Source organism: Leptonychotes weddellii, chromosome 14 (genome assembly GCF_054177405.1).
Source record: "Leptonychotes weddellii isolate Sample4059 chromosome 14, ASM5417740v2, whole genome shotgun sequence".
Classification (NCBI taxonomy): domain Eukaryota; kingdom Metazoa; phylum Chordata; class Mammalia; order Carnivora; family Phocidae; genus Leptonychotes; species Leptonychotes weddellii.
Window position 1 is genome coordinate 4,266,723 of NC_138382.1, and position 24,089 is coordinate 4,290,811.

At 39.3% G+C, this 24,089-nt stretch overlaps 1 protein-coding gene and 1 long non-coding RNA gene across 2 annotated transcripts in view; both read left to right on the forward strand.

The window, feature by feature from the left end:
* LOC102750747 (contactin-associated protein-like 3) overlaps window positions 1-24,089 on the forward strand; it is a 152,765-nt gene that overhangs the window by 122,902 nt on the left and 5,774 nt on the right. The window contains exons 15-23 of the mRNA XM_081804056.1: window positions 3,485-3,638; window positions 4,542-4,791; window positions 5,700-5,918; window positions 7,906-8,145; window positions 8,688-8,918; window positions 10,150-10,283; window positions 11,091-11,178; window positions 22,154-22,384; window positions 22,609-22,680. Of these exons, the coding sequence (XP_081660182.1) occupies window positions 3,485-3,638; window positions 4,542-4,791; window positions 5,700-5,918; window positions 7,906-8,145; window positions 8,688-8,918; window positions 10,150-10,283; window positions 11,091-11,178; window positions 22,154-22,384; window positions 22,609-22,680 (1,619 nt within the window). The remainder of the gene's footprint in view (window positions 1-3,484; window positions 3,639-4,541; window positions 4,792-5,699; window positions 5,919-7,905; window positions 8,146-8,687; window positions 8,919-10,149; window positions 10,284-11,090; window positions 11,179-22,153; window positions 22,385-22,608; window positions 22,681-24,089) is intronic.
* Window positions 11,186-20,162, forward strand: LOC145716965 (uncharacterized). The gene is made up of 2 exons (XR_014139910.1): window positions 11,186-12,349; window positions 12,564-20,162. It is a non-coding gene; the product is annotated as an uncharacterized LOC145716965 (long non-coding RNA).

The following is a 24,089-nucleotide window of genomic DNA, read 5'->3' on the forward strand; positions in this document are numbered from 1 at the left end:
GGGTTAGCCTGGTGGTGGATATTGAGGAGGGCACATTCTGCATGGAGCACAGGGTGTTATGCACAAACAATGAATCATGGAACACTACATCAAAAACTAATGATGTAATGTATGGGGATTAACATAAGAATAATAAAAAAAAAACCCTAAATAAATTAGAAAGAAAAAATAAAATGTGTACATATATATGTATAAAATCAACTTTTCCACAACATTTAAACAAAGCCCAGAGTTCATTAATATCATATTTAAAATATCTAGGAAATAATCCAAAATTACTTAGCACAAAGAACCAGGAAAATGTAAGCTGGCTTAGGAAAATATAATCAACAGATACTAATGCAAATATGACACAGAGGTTAGAATTAACTGATAAAGAGTTTAAAACAGCTATTACATAAGAACTCTAAAAAGTAATCATAAACACTTTGGTAGCAAAGAGAAAAAGAACATTTCACCAAAGAAATAAGATATATAAAGAGCTAAATGAAAACTTTAGAACTGAAAAATATGGAACTGAAATAAAAGATGCCCTGGGTGGGCCAAAGAGTGGATCTGAGATGAGACAGTCATTGGCCTTAATGACAGTAATGACTCATCTGACCAAAAGAAAGAAAAAAATCTAAAAATGAACAGGGCCTCAGGGAACTGTGAATCAACAACAGAAGATCTAACATTCATATAATTGAACATCCAGAAGCAGACAGAAGTGTGGTGCTGTAAAAAAAAAAAAAAAATGGCTGAAAAATGTCCAAGTTTGGCAAAAAACAGACTTGAGAAGTTGAATGAACTTGAAACAGGATAAACTCAAAGAAAGTCACCTCCAGATACGTCATTATCAAACTGCTGAAAACAAAGGCAATGAGGGATGTTTTGATATCAGCCAGAGAGAAGAATGATACATCATCTATAGGTGTTCACCTACTCAAATGGCAGTGACTTTCTCATTAAAAATATGGAAGCCAGGAAGGAAGTGGCAAAACATTTGTCAAGTGCTAAAAGTAAAGAATTGTCAGTCTGGAATTCTATATTCAGCAAAAATCTCCTTCAGGGATGAAGATAAAATAAAGAAATTCTCAGGTGAAGGAAAGCTAAAAGCATTCCTTACTAGAAGATACTTTAAAAGACTTTCTAAAGCAAGATTCAGACAGAAGGGAAATGATATCAGAAGGAAATTTGGGACATCAGGGGTGGACAATCAGCATTAGAAATGGTAAACATCAGGGTACATATGATAGACTATTCTCCTGTGGAGTTATTTTAAGTATACTTGTGGGTTGAAAGCAAAAAATACAACATTATTTCATAGGAATTTTAATTTGTACAGATGAAATACATTTGGCAACAACAAATAAAGGGACTCAGTAAAATGACAGAATCGTTGGCGAGATTCTGACATATGAATCCAAGTGGTTAAAATGTAGATTCTGAGCAGACTCTGAAAAGGTAAGTATATATATTGTCATTCCTAAAATAACTAATCAAGGAACTGCTACAGACAAACAAAAATAGAATACTAAAAAATGTTTAACCCAAAAGGAGATAGAAAAGGGGAAACAGAAGAACAAAAAAGTATAACAAATAGGAAAAAATAATAAAATGGTAGAACCAAACTAAACCTGTCAACATTTGTCTTTAATATGACTGGTCTAAACAAACCAATTAAAGGACATTGTTATGACTCAACTATGTACTATGTACAAGAAACTCACTTCAAATATCATGACATCATAAGTTTAAAAAGAGGGACAGGAAAAGATATACTACACAAACACTAATTACAAGAAAGCTGGAGTTTCTGTATTAAAGTTTTTGCTTGAAAGCATAGAAAATTAATAGATACAAAAAGAGATTAAGAATACATGAGAATCCTAAATGTGTATACTAATAACTGAGCTTCAAAATACATAAAGCAACAACTGACAGGATGGAAAGGGGAAGTAGACAAATATAATTCATAATTATAATTAGAGAATCCAATACTCCTCTCTCATTAACCTTTGGAACTAATAGGGGAAAACAAGCAAAGTGTACATAAAACCTGAATGTCACCACAAACCGACAGAATTTAATTGACATTTATGGAACACCCTACCAGCAGTAAAATACATATTCTTTTCAAATGCACATGGATACACCATATTCTGTGTCACAAAACAAACTTGAGCACATATCAAATAAATCATACAAAATACATTCTCTGGCATAAATGAATTAAACTAGAAACAAAGAACAAAGAGACTGAGAAAGTCTCCAAACCCTTAGAAATTAAACACCAGACTGCTAAATAATAAATGAGTCAAGGAGGTCTCAACGGACATTATAAAATAAATTGATCTGAATGAAAAGGAAAATACAACATATCAAAAACGGTGGGAGGCAGTTATGGCAGTGCTTAGAGGGATATTAATAGCATTAAGTGCTTATATTATGAAAGAAAAAGGTGTCAATAATTTAAGCTTTTACCATAAGAATTTAGAAAAAGAAGAAAAAAATCTCAAAATAGCAGAAGGAAGGAAATAATAAAGATAAGAAGAGAAATCAATTAAAAGCAGAGATCTATAAAAACAAAACATATTTTTGTAATATCAATAAAATAGATAAATCTCTAGCAAAACTAGAGAAGAGAAATATTACCAGTATGAGGAGTAACAGCTAGCGTATCACTACAGACCCTACAGACATCAATAGTATAATAATGACATACTACAAACAACTCTACACACATAAATTCTCCAACATAGATAAAATAGACCAATTCCTTGAAAACCACTAACTACTAAAACTCACTCAAGATGAAAGAAACAACTGGAATAGACCTAAAAGTATTGATGGAATTGAATCCAGTCTGAGATGACTTCTCACTGGTGAGTTCCACCAAAGAAGAAATAACATCATATTTATACAATCTCTTTTGGAAAATAGAAGAGGAAATTCTTTCCAACATTTTATGAGGGCCAGCATTGCCCCAATCCCCAAACTAGACAAAGAAAATGCAAAAAAAAAAAAAAATTAAAAAAGAGATAACTGTGGACAACATCATCGCAGACATATATGCAAAAATCCTCAACAACATTAGCTCTTAATCCAGGAATATTTAAAAGAATAATATACCATCGCCAGCTGGGGTTTACCTCAGGATACAAGGCTGATTCAGTGCAGCTGACCCTGGAACAACATGGGTTTGAACTGGGCAGTTCCACTTATGTACAGATTTTTTTTTCAAGAAATACAGTACAGTCCTGTAAATGTATTTTCTCTTCCTTGTGATTTTCTTAATAATATTTTGTTTTCTCCAGCTCACTTTATTATAAGAATATGGTGTATAATATATGTAACATACAAAGTGTGTGTTAATCAAGTGTTGATGTTATTGGTAAGACATCCAGTCAATCGTAGGCTATTAAGTTTTTGGAGGGTCAGAAGTTACACGTGGACGTTCAACTGTGCGAAGGTCAGTGCCCCGACCCCCTTGTTGTTCAAGGGTCGACCATATTTGGAAGTCAATCAATGTCATCTACCATATTAACAGTTTAAAGAAGAAAAATCACACAAGATGCTTTTTCTGCATCAATGGATATGAACACAATCATTTGAATTATTATGATTATATTATGAACATGATAAATTTATATCAGGTAGCATTCACAATAAAATTCTTAGCAAACTATGAATAAAAGGGAGCTTCTTCATCCTAATAAAAGGTGTCTATATATGGAACAGCTAGCATCATAATTACTGGTGAAAAACTGAATTCTTTCCCCCTAAGAGCGGGAACAAGATAAGGATATTCAATCTCATCACTTCTGTTCTATAACTTCAATCGTACTGGAAGTCCTAGCCAGTGCAGTAACGTAAGGAAGTAAATAAGTGCATCTAGGTTGGAAAGCAAGAAAGAAAACTATTCACAATTACATGTGTGATCAGCACAAATGTTTATAGCAGCTCTGTTTGTGAATGACCAAATCTGGAAACCACATTGACATTCTCAAATGTGGACAAAGAAATGGTGGCCCCATCCACATGATGAAATACTACAGAGCAGCAATAACTTGTGGCAACCTGAATGAATCTCAGAGGCTTTACACTGAGTGAAAGAAGCCAATCTCAAAAGGTTACCTACTGCATGACTCCGTTTATATGACACTTGGAAAAAGCACAACTATAGATCATGATCAGCAGGGCTTAGGGGCGTGAGGAGGGTGTGACTATAATCGAATAGCAAGAGGGAGTTTTTGGGGGAGATGGAACTGTCCTTTATCCTGATTTTGGTGGTGGTTATACAAATCTACGCATGTATTAAACTTCATCTAACTGTGCATCCCCCAAAAGTCAATTTTACTCAATGATAATTTTTAAATAATATTGTTTTCTAAAAAACAGGACATTTCCAGTGATTATCTCTCCACTCAGTTGCAGTCTTGTCCATCTTAATCCTTGAAAGAGTCACTATTTGGATATTCACATTGTGACTGTATGTTCAGAAGAACCCCCAAACGAAGGCTTACAAAGATAATGAATGCACTTAGTGGTAAAAAAAAATGCTAGAAATACAAAATGTGGTTGTTATTCTGTTTCATTGCTATTGTGACTGTCTTTTTTTTTTCTTTTTGGAAACAGATTCATTTTGGAATTCTGCTTCCTTCAATACCGAGACTTCATACCTTCACTTCCCTACGTTCCGTGGAGAGCTCAGTGCTGATGTGTCTTTCTTTTTTAAGACGACAGCTCCTTCTGGGGTGTTTGTAGAGAACCTGGGGATCACAGACTTCATCAGGCTAGAGCTGCACGGTGAGTCGGCCCCTGGGCAAAGCCACCAGGCGCTCAGTACTTAGCAATAACCCTTTTGGAACCTAATTCCCAATGTATTGCCATGCTTTCTTTGTCACTTGTATTTCTTTAGTACATACTAAAGTTCTATGACCTTTTTTTAAGATTTATTTATTTGAGAGAAAGAGAGCAGGGTTGTCGGGGGAAGAGGGAGAGAGAGTCTTAAGCAGACTCCGTGATGAGCGTGGAGCCCAGTGCAGGTCTTGATCTCATGACCCTGAGATCACAACCTGAGCCCAGACCAAGAGTCGATGTTTAACCAACTGAGCCACCCAGGAGCATCTAAAGTTCTACTATTTTAAATCCTTATTTTTAATAGAGAGTAAAACAGTGATTCACAAAACACACAGCAGTCTGTCCAATTTTGTGCTGCCCTAACTCTGTGTGCAATCAGGATATTTTAAACCAAACTGGTCTGATAACTACTCACTAAATTGCAGAATCATGTCATGTAATTGACTCCTCACATTGTTTGTGCATGTACACAAGGCTCAATTCCTTACTTCAAAATTTCATGTAGGGCTTTTTAAATAAAGTATATGAAAATTTAAATTTAAATAAATTCACTGATATATATGAAGGCAGATCACAGGTCAGTTTTCTTCCCATAGGGAAAGATCTCTACTCCTTCGGGTTTAGCAAGATGGAGAGTGTGCTCTGAAGAGGAATATGACAAAATGGCTTTGTTTTTCTTCCTCCAGGATACAAATTTATTTTGCCCTCCTAGCCAGCTCAGAGTGACATTTGTCTGCATCAGTGTCACCATCTGCTTTCATAAGGAGCGTGTCATGCAGCTTCCCTCCTATCTCTCAAGACTGAGTTTCTTCCCCTGTGAATGAACCAAGCTACTCTCCTATCTGTATTTGCAGCTCCTGCAGAAGTGACCTTTTCCTTTGATGTGGGGAACGGGCGTTGTGAGGTCACAGTGCGGTCTCCCACTCCCTTTAACGACAATCGGTGGCACCACGTGAGGGCAGAGAGGAATGTGAAGGAGGCATCGCTTCAAGTGGATCAGCTCCCCAGCAAGACGCAACCTGCACCCCCTGACGGGCATGCCCGCCTACAGCTCAACAGCCAGCTCTTTGTGGGTGAGTGTGGACGCTCTCTTGCTGAACTGTGCTGATGGAGAGACCCAGAGAAGATGCTAACCGTACGGCGGTGACGGCCGCAAGTGCACATTGCTTCTGGCCGCACCGTGTGCCAAGAGCTCACGCAGGAGTCAGCCTCTCTTTCCATAGATTATTGTTAATACAGTTTCCATAGAACGTTGTTAGTGATTGTTGCTTCCATCAGTTTCCCAGTTCATGGATGAGATAATGGAGGTTCAGAGAGATCAAGTGACTGAGTCTAGAAACTCAAATAGAAGAGAAATCCAATCCCTGGTGGATGGATTCCCAGGCTTGCACTCAATAGTATCGATGACTTGCGTTTGTTTTAGTTACTTCTTATCAATACTGTTTCTAAAACAATTAGCAGTTTTCATCCAATACTCCCGCTTCACTTCTCAGTGAAGTTGGGGAACCTGCCATGTGACTGTGACAGAATTCTTCAGTGTCCCCCCGCCCCCAAACACAGACTGCAGGAGGACTCACATGGCTGTGCCCCACGGGACCAGCGCCGCCCTCCTCTGCTGCTCAGGTCTTGCAAATGCCGGGTTCAAACCCGGGCTGGCTCCATCCTTGCTGCCACTCTTCAATGATTAAAGCTCTGGGTAGTGGATGTCTTCCTTTTCATTTACTTGCTTATTTTTTTTAATACTTTTTTTTTCTCAAAGGGAAAGATAAGTTTCGCTACATTACTTTTCAGACAACTCTATTCTAATTTGGAAACCAAGCAGATCAATGAGGTAGCTCTTACTTGGTCATTTCTCATGTATTTTCAAGTAAATAAGAATGCAGTCCAATTAAAAACTGATATAAATCACAGATTAGCATGCAGTCTGCTTTGCCAGAGGACATCCACGGCATCTGGGGGCTAGTGCAGTGCAGGGAGTTGTGTGTGTGTGTGTGTGTGTGTGTACAACCCAAGGTACATAAAACTCCACTTCAAGGCTTCCCATCAAATCATGAAACTGGGAATCAAATTAAACAATTTTATTTTCTGATTTGTAATCCTGAGGATCATCTAGGAAAAAAGTGTGCATGAACACCTACCTAGAATCGACATCCCCACTGAAATAATGTTTCTAGAGCTTGAGAAGCTAGCGGAAAATTCTGATCTGATGTAGGTACCCCAGGCTCACCGAGTCAGAATCCCTAGGAATGAACCCCAACTCTGTTTTGGCAAGCACTCCAGGTGATCCCTGGGCTCCCAGATTTGAAATCAGGCTCACATGAGACATGATAGAAAGACAGAGAGCTATACAGTGTTCAGTGACTATTACCCTGCCTGACCTCAGAGCTCGCAGGCTGGAGCGAGGCAGGCCTGAGGGCCTAGGTTTTAATATCCCCCCTCTGCCTTCGCTTTCTTTGACCACTCCTCAATTCCTTTTCACAGGGTTGTTACTGGGAGCGCTTCTAAGAAGGGATGATATTACATATACAATTTGTTATCTATATAACAAATGTATAACAAATATGTAACAAAATATATATAACAAATGCATATACAAATTATAATGTATATTATATATAAAATATATACGCTATATATAAATTCGTGCATTACAAATCTGTAATATATATTATATTGCAAAGATTTTCAACTATCTAACTTTATCGTGCATGTCACAGTTTATAGACTTAAACTCTAAAAAGGATAGATGGGTCTTTTTTTTTTTTATGAAGGAACCAATGTAAAAGTGTACAAATCTTTCTAAATATCACTTGAAGAAGTATTTTTAGAATAAATATTTACCAAGGTCATCTTCAAAAATATTTTTGTCAATGGTTTATTTGATATCATTTGATGATTCTTAATATGTGATCAGCCTTTGTTTTCAAACTTGTATGTGTTCGTAAAACTTTCGGCGGGTCGCTCTTTTGACCTTGTCAGTACGGCCTCAGTTGGATGTGGAGTCGAGATGCCACCAAGACACCCAGGAGCACGTTTGCAGTTGCGGTGTTTCCCTTGTAGGCGGGACGGCCACCAGACAGAGAGGCTTCCTGGGGTGCATTAGGTCGCTGCGGGTGAACGGGCTGGCCCTGGACCTGGAAGAAAGGGCCACAATGACACCAGGCGTGGAGCCGGGGTGCTCAGGACACTGCAGCAGCTACGGACACCTGTGTCGTAACGGAGGGAGGTGTAGAGAGAGACCCGGGGGCATCGCTTGTGACTGTGCCTTCTCCGCGTATGACGGGCCATTCTGCGAGAGCGGTGAGTGTGCCCCGCAAGCAGGACGGGGACAGGGAGGCACCTCGTTTGGCTGCTCGCCTTGTGTTTCTGGCATTTGACCCTGTAAAGGAAGGATAAGGCAGTTCTCTGTGATTGGCTAAAGTAGAGCTGTTTCTCTCCCAAATTCGTCCCTTTATGATTCTATTCTTGAGAAGCTCGTGAGGACTTCTGTTGGATCCAGCATCATCGATGCAACACTGAGGAGAACAGTAACTCTAAGTATATGTTTACACTCGGCATTTAATGCTCTGTAAATCTGAGATGAAGCATTTTGTGGGCCATAATAAAATACCGTTACTCAGTTCTACATCATGCGAATATGCATGGGGATAAGTTATCTTTTTATCCATATTTTATTATTTTTTAATCTGAAATATTTTTAAATTTAAAAACACCCAGTAAAGCATGACATTCTTGTTTTCTCTCTTGAGATATTTAAGGGTTAGAGATAGTGTGTAAATACACGTAGAGAAGAGCCTTGCATTCACGTAGTGTTAACATAACAAAAATGAGTGTCATTCCAGAGATTTCTGCGTATTTTGGAACTGGCTCATCAGTTATCTACAACTTTCAAGAACATTCTAATTACACCTCCAGTAAGAACTCCAGCTCCTTTGCAGCTTTATTTCATGAGGATCTGACGCTGGCCGGCGAAATGGCCACACTGAGCTTCCGGACCACAGGGACGCCCAGCTTACTCCTCTATGTGAGCTCCTTCTATGAGGAGTACCTGTCCGTTATCCTTGCCCCCAATGGTGAGTGTCGAGACTGTAAGAACAAGAAGACTGAATTAGAAAATTAGGACCACAATGAGGAGGACCCTTTAGGTGTTAAACTACACAGAGGAAACACAATTGCATGGCTTGCAATTCTCGTTCTATCAGGGGTGGTTTATTTTTCATGATAACCTCAAGTGTTTATCACTAAAGTTAACATTTCTGTGATTACATTTCAGATACATTTCTCCCACGAAAGTTTGATCATTTTAGGTACTTGATGTGCAGCTATGCTTCTTGCTATTCTGGGAAGTCTTTCCTTCTGTACATGAATAAAGTAGTTTTGCAATTGACTTTGAAACAAGATATCTCGTTTTATACATGGAAAAAATTTCCTCGTCCTTCTGAGTGAAGTAAAGAAATATACTAAACTATCTAAAATCCACTATTCCTAAGGATCAGATGAATATGATTGTTCTTTACTCATCAGTGATTGAGAAATCATTCATGTCATATCTACATACAAAGAAAAGTGGGATGAGAGCTACCCAACCCATGGCCACCAAGTCTTTCCAAGACTGTTCAAGATGGAGAATTAAACCAAGCTATAACCTTGCTTCACAGGGAGGAAGGGCAGAGACTTACGTTCCGGAGGATCTATTACAGGCAGTATGGGAGTTATGGGATAGTGGGCATATCTGTGAAGGACATCAGGAAATTTAGATATTGTAGCAAATCATTTGTCTTTCCTCTGTTTCTTGATTATGGCAGAAACATTAGGAGAAAAATTCTGGTTGTGCAAAAAAAAAAAAATCATTATGCAAATGTCAGCAATACATTAAAATGCGTTAAAATAAGTCACATTAAAAGAAGTGATGCTTATAGAAACTGAATGTTAATGCAATATTGCTTGAGGTTTTACCATTTAATACTATGAATACCACATGAATAATTAACTTCGAGCCTAGCTCCGAGTTCTCATATGCTTAACTTAGAGTTTTTCCTTTAGTTAAGGAAAATGGAAGAACTTGGAAAAAGACCATTTGGTCTTGACTTTTTAAATAGCATAATTGGATTCTGAATTCAGCCCCAGAATAGCACACAAATGATCACTCTTCCAGGAACAGGAATTATTGGTGTCCTTAAGCAAGTGCTCAATAAATTCAAATTATATGAATAAATAAAAACAAAATGTGCTTTAAAAAACCTGCATTGACGTTTTTTATAAAATTCCTTTTTAGTTAAAAATGTCATTTTTTGTCTTCTTTAGGAAGTTTGCAGATCAGGTATAAGCTGGACAGGCACCAGGAACCTGATGTTTTTAACTTTGGTTTTAAAAACCTCGCCGATGGGCAGCTTCACCAGGTGAAGATTCACAGAGAAGCGGCTGTGGTCTCTGTAGAGGTAAGGGGTAGATTCACAAAGGCAACAGTAACCAAACTTGTGACACTTAGCGTATGACCTCCAGCAAGACTTTGATAATAAATCCTAGTAAAAGAGATACATATTCAGCACAGTCTTCCCATAAAGTCCTGAGGACAGAAAAAGTAGCTAAAGTGTTTTATTTAGCAGTGTTGTTTGTTTGTTTAGCAAGAGGCTGACAAGGTCCTTATTAATATTTGACCACTTAAAATACCAAGCTGTCCTTATCAGTAGGGGAATGTTGTCTAGTTTCTCCCAGCGATTCCTGGAGATACTCCGATGGGAACCTGTTCCAATCTGACTACAAAAAAAGCAAGGCCTGCAGAAATGTAAACACAAAGGGAAAAGCAAGATTTTGCTTAAAGTGGGAATACATTTTTTAAAAGCATCAGTGTTTAAATTATTCATTGTCACTGGGTTTTGAAGAATAACCTTTATATATTGAATCTGTGTGAATAATACCTTTTGCTGCTCGCGTTACTAATTTCTATTTGAAATAACTAAAAGTTTAAGGTTTGAAATAGCTTATTGCATCCCTTTGTGGATTGTACCAATTATAGATCCTTAAACCATGAAGACAAATAAAGGGAAAAGAATAGGCAATGGGGTGGTGTGAAATCTGAGGTATTACAAAAATTGTTATGAAACCATTTTCTCCTTTAACCTTTGTGATAGCTCGAATGTATGGCTCATTTTTACCATTTTTCTTGGTCTCCCTCTGATTCTCATTCTCTTATCATCAAAACTGCTCTCTATTTTGATGTTTGCTTCTCGTGGAATATTTAATAGGTTAACCAGAATGCAAGGAGACAAGTCATCCTGTCATCAGGGACAGAATTCAATGCTGTCAAATCCCTTATGTTGGGGACAATTTTAGGTAAGTGTCAGAAAGAGCGTCGTCCCCCCACCTCCCCCAACCCCATGACATGGATCAGAAGTGTTAGGTTGCAAACACAGGAAGCGTTTGTCATGCTGAAAGAAGCTCCTTGTCATATTCATGGTTTCCCAGTGAGTGACAATCAAGGTAGAAGCTGCTCTTTTGTCTGAGTGTGCCTGTAATCACCAGGAAGGGCTGTCTGTAGGTGAGCCAGAGTGATCCCTGGGAAGTTCCTCCACACTTACCCTCTCCCTTGGCAATCAAGCAGAATGAAACTTGGTATTTTTCTAACAATTGAGGAAAGGCGAAATTAAAGCAGGTATCACGTTCACAAATTATATATTAATCAGGGGTCAAATGCAGAATCATTCAATGATAAATATAAATTTATATTTACAAGAAGAAGAGAAAAGACTTAATTTTCTTTTAGCAAGTGAATACGTGTGGGGCAGTAGGCCGGGCCCTGTTCTGAGATGTGTTCAATGCTCCCAACTACTCTTGGAAAGTCAGGACCTGAAGATCCCACACACACTCTTTATGACTCTGAGTTATTCTCCATTAAAGTAGGAGAGTAAAAGCATACTATACTACTTAGGCATCAAATTATTTATGCCTTTATTTTTCCCCTTGAATTAAATTGAAATAAAAATAAATTTTGAAAGGTATCTTTTCTTTTTGATCTTTTATATGTAAACTGTATGTGCTATCGATATTTAAAGTTATATGGGAGAAATCTTGTGGTATTGTGTATTATTCCTGCTCTGGTATGTGACACCCATCTGGCTCTGTTTAGTCCTAGATAATTCATGGAATCTTTATTACCTTTTCAGCCATTTGTACATTGGTTCTTTGATCATTTCTTCTACCCCGCCCCCCACACATATATAACATCTTACAAACTTGGGAGATTTAGAGACAGCACATGGGCGGATATTCAAAATACGGTGAGAAGCACAGTAACTGTTAAAACGACCACATTTTTCAAAAAGATGATGGGCAATAAAATGATGAGTTCTTATTTTTCAGAGGAAATGTGACAAATCCCAGCGTGCCCCTTGTAAAAGGTAAAAACAAACACGCATGGTTTAGATGGTACAGCATAAATGGAAGCTCCATGTTGGTCACGTGCAGTTACAGGTGCAGGTTAAGCCAGTTAAGGAGGGTCCCGGAGGTGGGGCGCCTGGGTGGCTCAGTTGGTTGGGCGACTGCCTTCGGCTCAGGTCGTGATCCTGGAGTCCCGGGATCGGGTCCCGCATCGGGCTCCCTGCTCGGCAGGGAGCCTGCTTCTGCCTCTGACCCTCCCCCCTCTCATGTGCTCCCTCTGTCTCAAATAAATAAATAAAATCTTTAAAAAAAAAAAAAAAAAAAAAAGGAGGGTCCCGGAGTTCCTTGCTGTGAAAATACAGTTTTGGCGCCATATGATGAATAGCAACTTCAGGCTGAAGTGGTAGTCCTGCTTTCTAATCACGCCTCAAGGTGGATAAAGAATTGACCTCCACGATGTGTTGTTAGGAAAGCAGCTTGCGCTGCAGGTGCTTTGGTGTGGCTCATTGTTCCTGTCCCTTCTGCACATGCAGAATAGTCATCGAGCAGTTAGCACAGAAATACAAATGAGAACAGTTGTTTCCCCTTGAGCGTTGGGAGAAGTTTCTAGCTACGGCAGCCCATCGGAGAGGGAGGGGGACTATCTCAGTCTCTAATGTGTCATTTCTGGACATCCATGTTTTCGTGTATTAGTAGATTTTTTATTCTATTTTTTTCAAGTTTTTATTTAAATTCTGGTTAGTTGACATACAGTGCAATATTAATGTCAGGTGTAGAATTTAGTGATCCATCACTTACATACAACACCCAGTAGATTTTTTTATTCTATTTAAAACAGTGGCATAGTATAGAAAACCACAAGAACTGGGAGAACAATGGAAAGAAATAAGCTCCTCCTCTGGCATTCACCCATGAGAATAACAGTATACATTTAGCTGGAGGATATTATGAAGTTCCTAAAAATTCAAAGCCCACTTTGAGTTTCACAGAACAGCGGGATGGAACCCCATCCTTGGCTGTCAGGTGAATAAGATAATTGTTTTTAACATCCAAGGGGAAAAGAATTTGCTCCCTTTTTATCTGATGCTGAGCTCCAGTCTCTGGCCCGACGGAGAGTTACTATCCTTGGTTTGAACAGAGTGAGGAATGGATCATCTTAGGGGTGTGCAAGCCTCAGCGCTGGGCTCCCATACAGGGGAGGTCTGTGAGTGGGGAGATGACCCCGTCTGCCCCCAGCAGTGTCATCCCCCCTTCCTTGTGGGAGTCTGTGTGCATTCTTTTCCCAGCCATGAGGACAGATAGGGTCAAGGAACAAAAGGAACACACCCACACAGCTGCCTGTCGTCAGTGACTCCAGCCTCTGACAGGAGACATGAGGCAGGTTCAGAAGTGTCTGTGACTCAAGGTAGAAAAGTTGCCATCAGGAAGTGTGAAATTGACGAAGAAATATTTTTAAAGACATTTTAGCTTTGAATTTATTATCTGTAAAAAGATATGCCATAGATTATGGAAATTGATTTAATAACTAAACTGCCTTATATAAAGGAAATCATTTTAATTAAAAAAGGAGAATAATACATTTTATCATATAAATTTTTATTTTCTACAAGTTAATATATAGAGGGCAATAGCATGGAATCAAAGATGTTAATGTTTCAAGAATGGTATAGTCAAAAGCATCTCTCTTAGGCTATAAAAATTAAAGTTGAAATTCAGCAATGAAGTTTATTGCCTGAAGAAATTGAATCTCATAAAATTATAAATATTCATTTCATCTGTACCTAGAGGTACTCATCTTGATCAAAGGCTAATAAAACTTTTCATGTTTTGGATAACTTTATTTCAGGATAGCTTCTAGTTACCAGTTAGTAACTATGAATAGACTACTATTTTTTGTTCAGATTTGGAAAATATAAACTGAGCTTCCTTTCATAAACTGATAGTAAAATAGACCAACAGATTGGCTAATAAAGAGCCATTAATTTTCCAAAGAAAGTTGTCTCAAACCATGGCAAGATATCCAGTACTTATTTTTGGTTAGCTACTTTGACTCAAAGAGCTATCCATTCATTAAAAATGCTTTGGTGGTCCCTGATGTGCACTTGTATTTCCCTGGACATTTTGAATGCTTAGCAACAAGACATACTGTACCTGCCCTCAAGGCACTTGCAATATAATAGGGAATATAAAAAATAAAATAGTGTTTATGACGAATCTAATTTATCATTATTATTATTTACCCTAATGTGCTTTGGGAAAAATGGTTCAGGATCATCTTCCAAATTAACAGGCTGCTCTTGTTCTTCCCATTCTTCAGTGGTCTTATTAATGATGGCCACCCAGGTTAAGTGTTCCCAGTTACTATAAAATAATTTTAGTAAAATCCTAGTTTAAATGCAAATCATTAGATTTCTAATTTTCTGTCTAGTCTTGACTTGGATGTGGCCTTAATCCTAAAGTATGAGAGCTTTAAAATACAACAACCCAGTGAGGTGCCCTAGCATTTTTACTAAGTTTTATTTCTCTGAAGACTTTTGTATAAATGATATTCTGTTGATTTTGTCTTTTGTGCATGAAAAAACAATAACAGCAAAGATCCCCAAAATATCAAAACAAAAATCTGTGTTGAAGTGTGCAGAATAAAGATGTGCCATTCTATTTCCTCCTGGGAAAGAATACATAGGTTGAATTTAGTTCAAATCAATATAGTCATGCAGATAAACCATAGTGGGTCAATTTTGAGTGTGGGGAAAGAAAATCCACTGAAGGATCCTATGTTGAAATGGAACTCCATATATGAGAATTGGGTAATAAATAATTTGTGGAAATTACCTACTGATACCTTCATGGACAGACAACAGTTTAGATATTAAAAATTCCATTGACTTATGTGACATATGTTTGTCTTTGCTATGCTCTGCCTAAGAATTTATCTCATTTAGGAGGAAAGTCATGGAGTGGAAGACACAAAAAGTTTATAAAATTTCAGCAATATGAATAGAAATGCAAAGGTCCTCAACAAAATATGAGCAAATCTAATCCAGTAACATAGAAAAATTGTTATACACTATGACCAGATAAGATTTGTCCTAGGAATTTAAGGTTGGTTCAACAGATAAAGAGCAATCAATGTAATACTCCATATTAATAGAATAAAGGACAAAAACCACATGGATACCTCAATAGACACAGAAAAACATTTGAAAAAAATCCACTGTGCTTTCATAATGAAAAACAAACTAGGAATAGAAAGAAACTTCTTCACATGAAAAAAGACATCTACAAAAACCCCACATCTAACTTCACACTTAATGGAAAATAATGAAAATCTTTCCCTAGGATCAGGAATAAGATAAGGATGTATACTCTCACTGCTTTTGTTCAAGACTGTAGTACAGGTTTGAGTGAGGGCTACTAGGCAATAAAAAAAAAGAGTAAAAAGTATCCAGAACAAAAAGGAAGAAGCAAAACTATATTTGCAGAGAACGTGATCTCGTAAGGAATCCTTGAGAAAAGCTATTAGAGCTAGTACACAGTTTGAGCAAGGATATAAGATTGATACATAGAAATTTATTGTATTTCTATATACTAGGAATGAATAATACAGAAATGAAATGAAGACTGAAATGTAAATTCCATTTAAAATAGCATCAAAAAGAATAAAATACCTTGGAATAATGTTGACAAAAGGGGTGTAAGACACATACACTGGAAACTATGAGACATTGCTGGAAGGAATTATGGAAGACTTACATAAATAGAAAGACATCAATGTTCATGGATTGGAAGTCTTAATATTGCTAATATGGCAGTGCTCCCCAAATTGATCTACAGGTTCAACAAAATTCCTATCAAAATCCAAATGGCAAGTTAATCCCAAAATGCATATGGAAATGCAAGGGACTCCAAATAGCCAAAACAATCTCAAAAAGAAGAATGAAGTTGGAGGTCTCACCCTTGATTTTAAAATTTGGTACAAAGCCATGGATATCAGAACTGTGTGGTATTGGCATAAGGATAAACATATTGACCAATGGAATAGATTGAGAGTCAAGAAATAAAACTATTTATCATCGATTGACATTTGATATTGGTGCCAGGCCCATTCAATGCAGGAAGAATAGTCTCTTAAACAAATGGTACTGAGCCAACCAGATATCCACAGGTTAAAAAAGCAATGTTGGCCCTACCTCACACTATTTAGAAAAATTAACTCAAAATGGATGATACTCCTAAATGGGGGGTGGGGGGACTACAATTATAAAACTCTTAGACCAAACTATAGTTGTGCATTTTTGTGATCTTGGGTTAGGCAATGGTTTCTTGGGTAAGGCTTCTCAAAAGCCTTGGGTTAGATCATGGTTTCTCACAAGGAGTAAGAGGAAAAGAGATAAATCAGACTTCATCAAAATTAAAACCTTGGTGATTCAAAAGACACTACCAAGAACATAAAAAGGCAGTCCACAAAGTGAGGAAAACCATTTGCAAGTCATGTCTCTCATAAGAAATTTTTGTACAGAGTATATAAAGAGCTTTTACAACTAAATGAAAAGACAAATAACGGTCAAAAGATCTGTAAAGGTCAAAAGATCTGTAAAGGTCAAAATCAAAGACATTTCTTTGAAGAAGATATACCAATGACCAATATGAAAAGACGCTCAAAATCATTAGCCGTCAAGGAAATGCAAATCAAAACCACAAGATATCACTAAAAGACAGTAACAAGTGTTGTGGAGGATGTGGAGAAATTTGAATGCTTGTGCATTGGTGATGGGAATGTAAAATGGTGCAGCCACTATGGAAAAATAGTTTGGCAGTTTATTTGAAAGTTAAACACGGGGTTACCATATGACCACTCCTAGGTATAAACCCAAGAGAACTGAAAACGTATGTCCAGACACAAAATCATCATGGCAGTATTCTCCACTAATAACCCAAAGTGGGAATAACCCCAGTGACCATCGACTAAGTGCTATAGTGTTACTTTTTATGGCCAGTATTTTGTTGTATACCACTTTTGTTGGTATACAATGAAATATTGGCCATAAAAGTAATAAAGTACCAACACATGACACAACATGGATGAATCCAGAAAACATTATGCTAAATGAAAAAGGATAAACACAGAAAGTCACATACTGTATGATTTATTTTGTATGAAATGTCCAGAATAGGCAAATCTGTAGAAACAGAAAGTTTATGTTTGCCCAGGGCTGGAGAGGGTAGGAATGGGACATGGAATCTAATGTGTACTGGGTTTCTTTTGGAGTGATAGAAAGATTCTGCAAGTGGATACTGGTAATGGTTTTACAACTTTGTAAATATACAAAACCCCCCTGAATTGTATACTTTAAAAGGGTCAGTCTTATGGGACCCTTTTATGATACAATGTGAATTGTATCTCAATAATAATAAAAAAAAACTATTAGAGATTTATTTCTTTTGCCAGAGCCCTTCTGCACATGCAGCTGGAAGAGGTGAGTGATGAGCCATAACTGGACGTTTATTCTGACATGTGAATGAGTTTGTTCGAGAACAGGGTGTGATGGGAGATAGGGGGGAGAGAACTGGAAGGGCCCAGGGTTCAGGACTGCTGAGACAGAGCAGGGCCACATCGGGAGGGGCTGAACAATTTTTGAAAAGGACTAAGGAACTAAGAGCAGCAATTGTGTAGAGTTCTGACGGTATCACCTTGTCGGGTAAAAGAGTGGTGGAGACGGCTCACACGTCATTACATGAAGAGTTGGTATTATTTACTAAAGACTAGTCTTCCAGTAAGTACCCACTGGCATTGCTTGTTCAAAGCGCCTAGGGTCCCAAAGTATCCCTGATTTCTTTTCAGGTGTTAGCTGCAGGTGCTGGGAGAGTTTGGTGCGTGGTGGGCATGTGTTTCAGGGAGAAAGGAATAATTCATTCACTTCTTTCCAACTCTGAAAAATCAGGTCCCTGCAGCTCTGAATTGTTGGAAAGATAGACTGGACAAGTCTGTCTACTACTCATTTTCTTTCTTTCTTTCTTTTTTTTTTTATAGATTTTATTTATTTATTTTACAGAGAAAGACACAGCGAGAGAGGGAACACAAGCAGGGGGAGTGGGAGAGGGAGAAGCAGGCTTCCCTCAGAGCAGGGAGCCCGATGTAGGGCTCGATCCCAGGACCCTGGGATCATGACCTGAGCCGAAGGCAGACGCTTAATGACTGAGCCACCCAGGCGCCCCTCTACTACTCATTTTCTAATTGTGTCATTTATCTAGAATTTAAAAAAGTTTGACCTCCAAAGGGAAAGTCAACACCGCTCAGCATGGTTGTGCCCATCCTCAGTGCCCCTTGTGGAGTGGAGGATGGACTGGATGATTGGGATACATTCCTTCTACCATGGTGAGGGTGAGGGAGAAAGACTTCTTCCTATACTTTGGGGTTAGGGGATCAGCCTGAAGGTCCGCTGCTGGGTATGGGGCAGAAAGGCTGCAGCCTCCCCCTTGCTAGGACCCCCCCTTGTATAAGATCCCCAACCGTGAAGTCCTCATTAGCAGACCAATAAATAAACAAGTAAAAAGATAATGTCACCCCTATGGAAAGGGGGAGGAGGATTAAAGACAACAAATACAATTCCCACATCAAAATAGAGCTGTTAAAGAAGACAGGACACAACTAGGATGAAAACTGGCACTCAAGGAAATTTGAAAAAAGTCACACATGCACACACCAATTCTGGGGGTTAAAGTAAATACGGCTTTTCAAGATTTCACTTGGTCATCTGAAGGCAAGAATCATCACTGGTTATCCTCAAACACTGGCCTGTAATATTATAGAGAGGAACTATCTCAAACTGCAGAGAAAAAAGATTTAGAGAGAGAAATTAGGAGGGAAAATAAGAGAAAACCTAACGGGAATAATAAGAGATCCAGAAACAGAATTGGAAGCAAAGACAGTAATTATGCATTAAAAAAAAATTTCTCTGAGCTAAAGGAAAACCTGAGTTGCAGATTGAAAGAATGCTGATGAGAAATTCTCATCAATTCTGATGAGAAAAAGACATACAACTGGGAAAATTTCCGAATTGCAAAACCCACAGAGAAAAATCTTCCAAACTTTCTAGACAGAAGTTACTACAATGAAAAAATAATGATTTTGGCATCAGCATCCAACTTCTCATTTGTTAGAGCGGGATAAAAAAATGATGTGGATTATGGTCAACATTGCTGAGGAATGAGCCAGAACGCAAGCATCTAATATATAATGTATTTGACAAGGTTAAGAAAAGATATTTTGGATAACAAGGAAGAATGGAGATTAAATATTGACCATGCATCCCATCTGAGGAAATACTAGAGAATTATTCCAGTCAAAAAATGAATCACAATCATGACCTCAGGATGGAAAATATGAAGGCAAGAGGAAACAGTGAGCAGTAAACCCTTCGATGTATATCGACACCCAACAAGCATACAAAGTCACGGCTACAGCTACATGGTTAATAATAGGCTATGTGGGCACAAAAGCCCACCCACACACGTCCATACCCACAATCCATATATATGTATAAAAGTCAAGTACAAATTCTTGACTGCAATATGTTCTACTGATGTTTCTTTCTTGAATAATAGCACTGCCCATAGACATTTTAAAATTTATCTTTAAAAAATAAATCTGACAAAATTAGTCCAATTAATAATTAAGATAAATGTCTGCCCAGGATTTGTTCTGTGACCCTAGCCTGGTAGTGTTCATGTCAGACTTTGACCAGAAAAGCAAGTGTTGTCCAGTCCCTCTTTTTGCTCAGCGGCTGAGACTTTTAATTGGCCTGTACTGTTCTGTTTTTGAGTATTTTCGCATTGTAGAAGTCCTGTGTTACTATTATAGTGTTTTCCCCTTTTAGTTCTTCTTGACATTCTCTCAAGTATATTCAAGCAAGGTCGCCTTTCTTTATGGAATATATATAGTCTGAATGCAAAAAAAAAAGTTAAGTGATTTTTAAAGAACTCTTTATTTTTTTATTTTTAAAGATTATTTATTTGAGAAAGAGAGCACAAACTGGGGGGGGGGCGGGGCAGGAGGGGCAGATGGAGAGGGAGAAGCTGACTCCCTGCTGTGCAGGGAGCCCCATGCAGGGCTCAGTCCCAGGATCCCGAGATCATGACCTGAGCCAAAGGCAGACTCTTAACCGACTGAGCCACCCAGGCGCCCCAAAAGAACTCTTTAATATAATCATTTAATTGTCTCAAGCTTGCTTTACTTCACTCCAAGAATGTAGCTGAAATTCATCATACATAAAGCTACTTGATGCCTCATATAATCAACCTGCCTAAGATAGCTATATGTTTCAGAGAGTTGTTTATTAGGATTATAATAATGTAAACATGCCCCTAATTTTAGTTGCTTTTAGAGGTCTTTTACATAGCTCTTACAGTACCCCTGAAAAACTCAAAGGAAACAAACATTGTCCCCCAAGAGTTTAACTACAACATTAAGATACACTGGATCACAGCTGAGATTCTCAGGGTGAACTTAAAGACCAGCTATTATGCCAACCAAAAAAACACTTCTAGAGTTTATACATATATTCTATGGACGGTGTATGCATTCATTAAAGTGGAAAGAATAGTATAATGATCCCCATTTACCTATCCCTTAATGAGAGCAATTATGACAGAATAAAAGAGATAATATTCTGTTGAAAAGGGGGTTACTACAGCCAGCCTGGATCCAGGTCGCCCCACGTGAAAGACCTTGGTTTTCTAAAATCGAATGTTAACCAGCTTCAGTAGGAATAAAAGTACTCATGGTGTTACGCTGTGAGCGTTAAATTCTCACCTCTGCCAAAGACCTCACACAATGTCCAGCCTGTGGAAGCCACTGGATAGATTCTTGGTTGCTGTTTACGGTTGGCAGGAAAAGATGTCGTCGACCAGCTAGTGTACACACCCAAGCAGGGAGGAAGTCTGACAGCAGATTCCAAGTGTCCCCACATTGAGGTGGCTTCCCTGAGCATCCATGAAACATATGCAGCCTGCACTTAACTGCCCCTGGTCAGATTTGGGGCACACTGGGCAAGTGCACTGCAGGAGCTACTCGTCATCGAAGGGAAGGAATCGATGTCCTGCTCTCCTGGGTCCGTCGCTGCTGTTCTTTTTTTTTTTTTTTTAAGATTTTATTTATTTATTTGAGAGAGAGAGAATGAGAGACAGAGAGCATGAGAGGGAGGAGAGTCAGAGGGAGAAGCAGACTCCCTGCCGAGCAGGGAGCCCGATGCGGGACTCGATCCCGGGACTCCAGGATCATGACCTGAGCCGAAGGCAGTCGCTTAACCAACTGAGCCACCCAGGCGCCCATGTCGCTGCTGTTCTTTAGCTATCCAACCTCGGTCGGATCCAAGTGAGGGCAGGGGCCACGATGGGGAGCAAGCCTAGACTTACGGAGAGGGGACAGAGACCACCATTGTGAAGGGGGAAAGGCAGAGGGAGGTGGGGTTCCTCCGTCACTCCTGCGCTTAGGGAGGGGCCTCTACGGGGCTGAGAACAGTGAGCCAGACCGAAGTGTAAATGGCGAGATTAGAACTGCGGTCGGGATTCCCAGAGCACTGTTGTCCCCGAGCTCAGGAGACATTTCACTGTAACCACCTAGATTATTGGCCACAAATCCTGTTACGAAATGTTGTGATGACCATTTGAAAAGCGCACTGGCAGAGGATTTAATTCCTTTGTGCGGCGTGGCTGCATCCAGGGAAGCTTCGGTTTGCCCGCACGCAGAGTTAGCACCTGCGGGTCACCAGCCAGGCCGCAGGTACCGGCCAGGGCCGTCTTTTCTTAAGGAAGGACGGACAGAGGATTCGGAGGGAGGGTCGGTTCGTCGCTACCGTGCAGACGCCGCCTAGGCCTGCGCCCCCGCCCATCGGCCCCGCGCCCTAACGTGTGCCCCCTTCTCTGCCCGCAGAGCCCCCCGGCGCGGACCCGGACACGCTGCGGGCCGGCGCGCGCGGCTTCACCGGCTGCCTCTCGGCCGTGCGCTTCGGCCCCGCCGCTCCGCTCAAGGCTGCGCTGCGCCCCGGCGGCCCCGCCCCCGTCACCGTGCGCGGACACGTGACCGCCGCGTCCCGCTGCGCGGAGGGGGCGGGGCCCGGAGCCCCGGCGCGGGAGGCCACCCGCCCGCTCGCAGGTGGCGCAGGTGCGTGCCCCTCCGCCCGCGGTCGCGCTCGCCGCCCGCGGTCCTCCACCCGGGCTCCCTCCCGGAGCTTTCCAAAGCCCTCTGTTGGTTCGCCTGGCCACGCTCTGGTCCTGGTTCCATGTTCATTTCTACCAGCGCAATGCTCTGCTCTTCTGTGGAATGTTTGTGAATGTCTCCAAAGTCCTTCCCTCTCGCCTCTGTCATTCTCCCTTTTTCTACTGTAGGTGGTTCTGGACCAACAGATGGGGGAGAACCCTTAGTTAATGCTGACAGAAGTGACTCTGCTGTCATCGGAGGTAACAGGGCTGTGAATGACCCGGTCCTTGGCGTTGTTGTCCCTGTTGGCGTAGACCAAAAAGTGTCTGAGAGTCCGCGCTGATGTGCGAGGTCAATGGCAGGCCACACACATTTGCTGATGTTCTTGATGGGATTGCACCCAAGTCAACATCTGCAGGCGCTTAGTGGAAGCAACCCGTGGTTCCACGGAGAGGCTTTTAAAAGGATAGTTGCCAGACTACGGAATAATGAGGTTTTTCATTTGAAAATACCCATTCATATTTCTCAGGATGTATGTGTGTATATATGTGACGTAGTCACCTTTACTTCTTCGATTCAAAATAGCCATGGACCTCTCAGTCCATTAGCCCAAAACCTTTAAAAATTATACTAAAATAAAACATCAGGTGAGAGAAGCGCCTAAACTATGCAAATTGTCATTTTCGTAAATATAAAGATAGGAAACTTAAAGATTTCTCTGAACATAAATATACAAAACTGTTTCTGGTATCAGTCTTATCTTAGATTTATATATATTTATTTATATTTATAAATAAAATTATTCATGTATATTTGTATAATATATATACTTTTAGTGTCACATGGATTCTATATATGTGACATTAAAACTGGCTATGCTATAACTCTTTAAAGCAAAGTCCTATAGTTAAACTATATATGTATTTAAATATATATTCATATATAATATATATTTATATTTTCTATCTATTTATATATATATATTTGAAGAGGTAAAAATAATTACATCTTAAATATCTCCCAATGTATTCTCTGAAACAATTTATTTGGGTCTGATTTAAAGAATGAATATTCAAGTTTCCTCCTTATGATTCAGAGAACATTTACATTTATTTATTTAGATTATTGAAATGTGTCAGTTGCAGACTCTGCTTGGTAAGGAGGAAGTGAACTGCTCTCCATTTCATTGCTATTCCAAATAAGGGAATTAGTCCTCGAGCTGGGGGATGCAAGTGGGTGTCCACTCTTCAGGCAGGCTGTGCACCAGGTCAGATTGGATCTGCTCATTTCGCTCTGTTCATCAAGACGCCAGTTTTCTCCAGACTGTTAGGAAGGTATTCAGACATTTTCAAGCCCTGAACAAATCTATGTAAGACTGTTAACATGTCCCTCCCTATCTCAATTACTTCTGTTTTTGTAATGAATGAGGTATATGATCCCCTGATTTCACAACTCCAAGAACAAAAAACTTATATGTTATTTATAATGTATATCTAAAAGGAATACTTTTGTGTTAAAATATAAATCAAATCTTAAACCTGAACCATTCTCATTTATTTTTAATGAGAAGACTTTGCTATAAAGCAAAAGCTGACTTAAAATAAATCGACTTAAACGTGATTAATATTTTCAAAATAGGAATCAAAATCCCAAAATGCAAAATGTCATG